Source organism: Coffea arabica, chromosome 1e (assembly GCF_036785885.1).
Source record: "Coffea arabica cultivar ET-39 chromosome 1e, Coffea Arabica ET-39 HiFi, whole genome shotgun sequence".
Lineage (NCBI taxonomy): Eukaryota > Viridiplantae > Streptophyta > Magnoliopsida > Gentianales > Rubiaceae > Coffea > Coffea arabica.
The window spans coordinates 32,969,814-32,978,510 of NC_092311.1; the positions used below are offsets into that span (position 1 = coordinate 32,969,814).

The window sequence follows — 8,697 nt, forward strand, 5'->3', positions numbered from 1 at the left end:
CTAACACATACAATACCATGCATAAAAAAAGTACCGTTAGATTTAAACTTTTGTTTTAGTGTAAGTATATCACCAAATCTAATCAAATCAAGGTTGCATATAGCTTTAAACCATGATTTAAAAATTAGATTATATATATTACACGCATGGTATTATAAACATTGATCAATTCAAAAAGAATTTCAGCTCTATTACTGGCCATATGTTCCATCCTAGATTCATGATTGTAAACAAAAGCAAACCCAACTTGTGCTAGAAGCGGCACCACTCCTATGATCATATAGATGAAAATACTTTTAAACTTCATGTAAAAAAGTATTTTAAAAGAAATTGCATTTAATTAAGAATATAATTCATTGTATATTCAACCTCTTATTATAATATGCACTAGTGGGGTGAAAATATGCACAATAGTATCTAGTGGTTACAATCACTTATTAACTTATTACCCATTAAACTTTTTCATCTAGTGATAGTGCTAGAATCAAGGTAGGGTTCCCATTGCAAGTGATTTGATATTAAGGTTTTTGATTCCATAACCAATGACATTAAATTCACAAAGTCCTCTAACAAGGGTTTAGTCAATTGATATCCTTAATAATTCATGTTCTCATATACAACAAATACAACATCATTCTTTTAACGTTTTCTAAGATACTCATATTTTAGACTTAACATGTTTATATTTACCATTACGCCTTATTCAAGACTTTAGATATAGTGGCTATATATTGCAAAATAAAGAGACTAGATGCATAGGGTGTGGCAACAAACCCTAAACCACTTCACCTTTTTACACATGTAGCAGCCAAATTTTTAATTTTAATAAATAGCATCTTATGATCACAACATACTTTTGACTGAATTTAGAACAAATACAATTACAGGTATTTGTATTACCTAAATCTGCTTGATAGTAACACAGATACATATTTCTCATGCTATTGTTTAGGTGATTACCTTAAATACACATGCATATATATTGAACAACCATCAATCAAGGTTATAAAATAACTATTGCACGTTTGAATGAATGTTATACACTTATTTTCTTAGGCTATATTATGACATTTTTGACATAAAATATTATAATCGATATTTTCATGTCATAAACTACCAAGCCACAAAGAATAAGAAGATTCAAATAAATAAGTAGAATTTTCACACTTATTAATAACTATATATTACATATAGAGTGGGAGCTGGGGATTATCAATTGCTCTCTAGGGTTTCTCCAGCGTTTCTCTCGCGGGCTAGCGCCTCTCCACGGTCATGGCTGTCCTCCAGCCGGTTGCTGGAGGGCACTCTCCTTCTGTGGATTTCCAACAGAAATCATTCTTTGATCTCTTCGCAGCTAACCCTTCGCAGCCGTCGTTGACGATACGAGCGGCGTCTACAACCCACGAGGGGGAACCTGCTGTTATCTTTTCGTCAGAAGATCTAGATGCCTTGTCGATCCCCTACAAGTTTGCTCTTGTGGACAAGTTCTCTAGGGGCTGCCCGAAACTGGAGGAAGTCAGGAAATTCTTCCGGTCACTGGATTTACGAGAGTCGGCTTCGGTTGGCCTCCTTGATGCTAGACATGTGATCATCCGCTTGGGTAATGAAGCAGATTACCATCGTATCTGGGCACGTGGAATTTGGTACATACTGGGCTTTCCAATGAGAGTATTCAAATGGTCTCCAGCCTTTCATGTAGACAAAGAACCCTCGGTAGTTTCGGTTTGGTTCCAATTACCTAAACTACCTCTGCACTATTTCCACAAAGAAGCAATTTTCCAGATTGTTTCGGTACTTGGCGTTCCTCTGTTCGTTGATGCCGCAACGTTGGCGACCTCCAGGCCAAGTCTCACGCGGGTTTGCGTTGAAATAGATTTGCTTCAGCCCAGGCCATCAAGAGTGTGGATTGGCAATGGCAAATATGATGGTTTCTGGCAGAATTTTATTCCTGAAAATATTCCCAAGTACTGCTCTCACTGCTACCGTCAAGGACATGAGATGGGGGAATGTCACGTATTGAATCTTGAGCTTCGTCTGCCTAGGGGGGATAAACCCCGGCAGCCCCAAGAGGGTCAGCGGCAGGTGGTGGAACCAGTGGAGAACCACGCTGAGGATCAGATGGTTGGGGCCGCTTCGGGCAAACCTTCAGTAGACGCGGAGCTAAAGGGGCCAACGGAGGGGGACAATCCTAGTGGGGTTCTACCTGCTGTTGGGTTGGAAGGGGAGACCAGATTGGAGCATGGGGTCGTGCGGAGTGGGAGCGTGGGGCTGGCTGCAGCAAGCAATGTGGAGGCGCAGGGGCGCAACGAAGGGGGAAGGGCGGATGCTGGACCAGGTGGACAATCGCCTGTGGCTGCGGCGGCAGTGGAGGAATGTAGTCACGCTGCTGGGAGGGGAGTGCAAGAGGCCGTGGCTGTGGCGGCAGTGGAGGACTATGGTCACGCTGCTGGGCAAGAGGCAGCAGCTAACAACGATGGGGTGATTGCGAGGGACGAACAAGAGCAGCAGCAGTGGGGTTTTGGGATGGATATGGAGCTCATTGTCGACCTTCGTGATATTCAGGAAAGGATTGGGAATATTTCCCCTCGGGGTACATCAGAATTTAGACCCCTGAGGGGTAGTGCGTCGTTATCTGACACACTTCATCTAGATTCAGTTGCCGATACGTCAGTTGCCCTGCTTCATTCACCCAGGGGAGACGAACATCCGGACGTGGCTCAGTCGAGACAACGAGGTGTCCGTGCTCGCTTTCCTTCTGACCGCACCCTACGCTCAAGTAAGTCCTCTTCATCTAATTCCTTTGTCGCACTCTCCAATGATTAAAATGCTGTTTTGGAATATAAGGGGTGTTACTCGCGTCCCTAACCTTCGACGGCTTACCAAATTAGTTAAATTACACTCTTTACATTTGGTGGCGATTTGTGAGCCGAAAGTGGTTTTAGATAAGATGGATATTGTGCAACTCAAGTTGGGAATGGATTGGGGTGTTGCGAATCACTGGGGTACCATTTGGATTTTCTACAAGTCGGTCCTCTCCTGTTCTGTTATTGGAGAATCGAGTCAACATATTTCGCTTCAAGTTCAATGTCCTATGTTTCCTTCTACCGTTTGTTTCTCTTTCGTCCATGCCAAGTGCACCGTGCAAGAGCGCGAGTCACTATGGGCAGAATTGTTGCTGGATAGGCCGACTGAGACCCCTTGGTGTTTAGCGGGAGACTTTAATGTGATAGTTCATGAGGAGGAGAAGCGAGGGGGGTTGCCATTTCGACTGAGTGACGGGTTGGAATTTGGGCGGTTTATGTTGGAGGTCGGGGTATCTGACGCGGATTTCTCCGGCTCAAAGTATACGTGGTGTAATAATAGGAAAGGGCGGGCAAGAGTATGGAAGCGCCTCGATAGAATACTCCTCAACTTGGAAGCGCTGCAGATGGGCTCTAGCATTTCGGTACAGCACTTGGCGAGGGATCCGTCGGATCACTCGCCGCTCCTGATGTCGGCTGTTACCCGCTTGGATAACAAACCAAAGCCTTTCCGTTTCTTAAATGTCTGGACCACCAAGGGAGGGGTGTTGGAGGTCATCCGAGATGCGTGGTCGTGTGAGTTGAGCGGGCAACCATTAGGGGTTTTGGCAGCAAAGTTACGGATAGTCAAGCAGGCTCTGAAGAGGTGGTCTAAGGAGTCTTTTGGCCAGAGATGCAGAACGGGCAGTACGGGAGGCGGAAATAGCACAAGAGCATGACTCGTCAGACCATGTGCTACGTGATTTGAATGTTGCCCGTGAGCGGCTAAGGGCTACTTTGGCTACGGAGGAAGTCTTTTGGAGACAGAAGGCCAGGGTGAGGTGGTTGAAGGATGGGGATAGAAATTCTCAATACTTCCATGCGGTAGTAACGGAGAGGAGGAGTAGGGCGATCATTCATAGGATTCGTGGTGCTAATGGCGAATGGGTGGAATCGGAGGACCTCAATAGTAGAGAGGCAATTTCCTTCTTCCAGGGGCTTTTCACAGCGGAGTGAGGTTATGCCTCGTATGAGTTTTTAGACAATATTCCGAAGTTGGTGACGGATCGGGATAACACTCAACTTATGGAGCCCCCCACCATGACCGAAGTCAAGCAGGTGGTTTTCTCGATGGATGGGGAAAGTGCCGCTGGTCCAGATGGATTTACAGGGCAGTTCTTCACGTTTGCTTGAGAAGTGGTAGCGGAGGATGTGTATAAGGCTGTCTTAAGTTTCTTCTGTGGGGCGGAGTTGCCACGAAGCATCACCGCCACTACCGTCGTCTTGATCCCTAAGGTTCAGTGCCCCCAGGACTTCACACAATACCGTCCGATAAGCCTCTGTAACTTTATCAACAAAGTGATCTCTCGTATTCTTTCGGATCGTCTCGCCCCGATTTTACCCAGGCTCATCTCCGCCCAACAAAGTGATTTTGTTAAAGGGCGACAGCTCGCGGACAACTTTCTGCTGGCACAGGAGTTGGTGTCGGATATTGGGAAGTCTTCACGCGGAGGCAATATTGTGCTTAAGTTGGATATGATGAAAGCCTATGATAGGGTGTCCTGGAGCTTTCTTTTGCAGGTGCTGCGGCGGTTCAGATTTTCTGAGACATGGATCGATGCTGTTTGGAGGTTGGTGAGCAATGTGTGGTTCTCAGTTCTGATCAATGGGGTTCCGCAGGGATTCTTCCGGTCCTCGCGGGGTTTGCGGCAGGGTGACCCATTATCTCCAGCTTTGTTTGTCATTGGGGTGGAAGCCCTCTCTAGGACTCTGAACGCTTTGGTCGAACACTGCCAATTTCATCCGTATAAGGTTCCGATTAGCTGCCCGATTGTTACACATTTGGCTTTTGCCGATGATGTGGTCATTTTCACCAACGGGTTGAAGTCGTCTTTGCTTCTCTTAATGCGGGTCTTGGAAGATTATTGTGCTGTCTCGGGCCAGATGATTAATAAGAAAAAGAGCTGTTTTCTGGTACATCCCCGGCTATCCCCACTCCGCTGCAGAACTATCAGGCATTCAACGGGCTTTCAGAAGAGGAAATTTCCGATCAAATACTTGGATTGCCAGTTATTCGCTGGTCGTCGAAAGAATGAGTACTTTGGGGAGATTTGCAAGGGCATTGCCAGCAGAATCTTGTCGTGGAAGCAGCGAATCCTCTCGCCGGGGGGAAGAGTGGTTCTGCTTAAGCACGTTCTATCCTCCATGCCGATCCACTTGTTGGCGGCAGCGTCGCCTCCCAAGGGAGTCGTGCAAGAGATGGAGAGAGCCATGGCGGCGTTTCTCTGGGGCGCGTCAGAGTTTGGACCACGGTTTCACTGGATGAAGTGGGCAGATCTGTGTCGTCCATATAGCGAAGGGGGGCTGGGCCTCCGGAGGCCAACGGAGGTGTTTCAAGCATTCTCCATGAAGCTATGGTGGCGTTTCAGACAGGGGCGATCCCTTTGGGCATCCTTCCTTGCTGCCAAGTATTGTAGAAATCGGCACCCCTGCCTAGCGGAGGAGCGGATAGGGAGTTCGTACACTTGGAGACGTATGTGTGAGGTCCAGGGGGTAGTGGAGGACAACATCGGATGGATTGTTCGATCAGGAACGATGAGCTTTTGGCATGACAACTGGGTAGGGTCCGGTCCATTGTGTCATCGAGTGGAGGTATTCCAGAACCAGTGGGTAGCGGACTTTGTTACTGGCGGCGAATGGAACGTCCGGTTACTCTCACAAGTTCTACAGCCGGAGCTGGTTCGGCTAGTGACGGCGATTGCCCCTCCAACGCTTCAGGGGGAGGATAGGATGGTGTGGATGTTAACCCCCACTGGGGAGTTCTCGATTGCTTCGGCTCTATCGCTGATACGCTCCCAAGCTAATAGGTCTCTCGGAGCCACCTGCATTTGGCACAGGTTCTTACCAATCACGATCTCTTTTTTCATGCTCCGCCTCCTTTCAGATAGGTTACACCTAATTGAACAGTTACGACGTTTTGGAGTCCAAGGTCCTTCTCGATGCGCCTGCTGCGCCAACCCCCAGGAGGAACGATTGAACCATGTGTTTTGCACAGGGGAGGCTGCCCGGCAAGTGTGGAAGGCATTCGAAGTCCCAGATGGGAGGAACTCTCGTATCTGCTCGGCCCGCCATATGGCAATTGCGTGGTGGATACGCCCAGCGCCGAACAGATACTTGGCGTTTGTTTATCGCCTCTTGCCTTCTTTGATCTGTTGGGAATTGTGGAGAGCAAGAACTAGTGCTTTAATGCAAGGAGGGAGGTCAGAGGGGGGTGTAGTGGTTGCTCGGACCTTGTCGAGGGTGAGGGATCTATTGCACTTACAATTCCCTTCGCTATCATGGGCCCATGGCTCTTGGGGGGATTTGTACGCCGACTTGGCAGGTCGGCCTAAACGGGTGCACATTTGGCCTGTGAAGTGGGTGGCCCCGAGAGCAGGATGCAAGTTGAATACGGATGGTTGTTCTTTGGGCAATCCAGGGCTCAGTGGAGGGGGAGGGCTTTTACGGGATTCTCAGGGGTGCTTTTTATTTGGCTTTTCCTGTTTCCTTGGCGTCACCACCAGCCTACACGCCGAGTTACAGGCCTTACTGTATGGGGTAAAACTGTGTGTAGATTGGGGCTACATGGAGCTCCACCTGGAGGTGGACTCCTTAACCCTGGTACAGATCATATCAGGGTAGCATGCATGCCCCTGGCGTTTGCAGGTGGAATTGGACGATCTGTTGCGGCATCAGAGTTTGTTTCGATCAATAACACATTGCTTTAGGGAAGCAAATAAATCATCCGACAGGCTGGCTAAGATGGGTGCTGATCGGGGCAGGGATGTTTTGTTTGAGTCCTTTGCAGAGCTACCTCCTATGGCGCGTGGTGACATACGGATGGATAGGTCAGGCTTTCCTAGCTTTCGGAGAAGGATTTTGTAGCTTGCAGTTTGTTTCTTTGGTTGATGTAATCGCTCCTGCGGGGGCAAGAATCTCTTTCTTGCAATAAAAGTATCTTACAATTTAAAAATATATATATATATATATATTAAATATGTCATTTGTTTAACAAATACACTATTCTTGTACAAGATTAATTTATCCTGTATTTATATCTAGAAAACTTTCTTTTCCTTGAACCTTCCAACAAGACTATTATTGTTGTTGTTATTCTTCTCCATATTATTCATCATAGGATCAATATCCACTTCCTGTTTTAGAGAACTCAAGCATCTTTCTTTATATAAAGTTGCTTTAGAACATGATCCACCATGAATATTTTCTAGTGTAGAGTGATTTTCTTTGATAATTATTTCAACTAGAAGTAATTTTCAATAATTACCCCTACTATAAAATAACACAAAATCTCCACTCCATGGTCTTCAAGTTCAGTTAACAACACTTGTAGATCATCTACTTGGTCAAGGAGAGAAGAATTATCATAAATACAAGATCCAAATGTATTTAACATGAAATATGTCTGCACCTTAAATGAGTTTACTTGTAGTCCAATGCCGTCCAAACTTCTCTAGGGAGTTTGATGGCAATGAACAAGTCATAGAGACAATCCAAGATAGTGTTTATCATTTTTATCATTTTGTTCTCTTCATGCTTCTTTCTCTCTGCTTTTAAGACCATTCTTCAATGTCTTGTTATCATCATCTTATCAAGTAGAGATTGGTGGCCAAATCAACATCTTAATTACATTTTTGATAGTATATTCGTTTGCACTAATAACTCACAAATAACCCCTTAAGATTGTTAGTGTAATTGATACATAAGCACACACAAGTGCAGAATTTTGTACTACAGAAATTTCACTAAAATAAATGAGGTTAAAATTGATGATCTTGAGGCATATTTGACACTATCCTTAAGGTGTTATTTGCCCCGATTGCATAAAGTATTTGCTATAGGGTTATGATAAATTACCTCTAAGATACAATAAGGTTTAGAAAAATTTGACAACATATGTCAAGTTTTCCCTTACAAAGAAAAGATTAAAGTTGTAGTTAGTTGATTTGGTAGAAGTTTGTCATTTTATAAGAAAAGGCAACGTAAATTCACCAAAATTGAATAGTCACAATATCCTTACTTTTAATGATCATCAAGAGGCTGTATTAAGCTTCTTTAATGGACCATAATGTCAAAACCGTTTTCTCACTATAATGGTCATCAAGAGGCTACATTAGGCTTCTTTAATGGACAAAAATGCCAAATACGTTACAAAACTTTCTAGCTCTCAGCAGACCATTAAGTTTCTAGTTTTTTTTTGTTCTAACAACTCTCATTTCTATTTCATTCACAAATTATTCCAACAATTATTAACATTTTAAAATGAGTGGGTGAAACTTATTGGGACACATTTGAATCCTTTATCTAGATTAACTCCTAGCCTATTGAAATTAGAAAATGGATTGAAAAGTGTGGAAAGCATTGTATATCCTTACAATTATGACTAATGTGTTGTAATTGTTATATTTTTATATTCCTTCAACACTAGATTTTATATGGACTTTTATTTTCAAAGGTGCCATTAGGTGTGTTTTATTATTCGAGAAGTTAAAGGCACTTGAAATAAAAATGATAAATACAAAACTAAAATTGAAATAAATGTTCTAAATCCAAAGGAACAATAGATAATAAACACTAGATATAGGTCTAGATATGAGCCCGATTCAAGTACGATATTGATTTAAATGCAAAGTTCAGCATT

At 44.2% G+C, this 8,697-nt stretch overlaps 1 protein-coding gene across 1 annotated transcript; it reads left to right on the top strand.

The window, feature by feature from the left end:
• Positions 1-2,947: 2,947 nt before the first annotated feature.
• On the top strand, positions 2,948-4,016 carry LOC140016741 (uncharacterized). The gene is made up of 2 exons (XM_072070401.1): positions 2,948-3,596; positions 3,694-4,016. The coding sequence occupies exons 1-2, from the start codon at positions 2,948-2,950 to the stop codon at positions 4,014-4,016; spliced, it is 972 nt and encodes a 323-aa protein (XP_071926502.1).
• Positions 4,017-8,697: the final 4,681 nt, after the last annotated feature.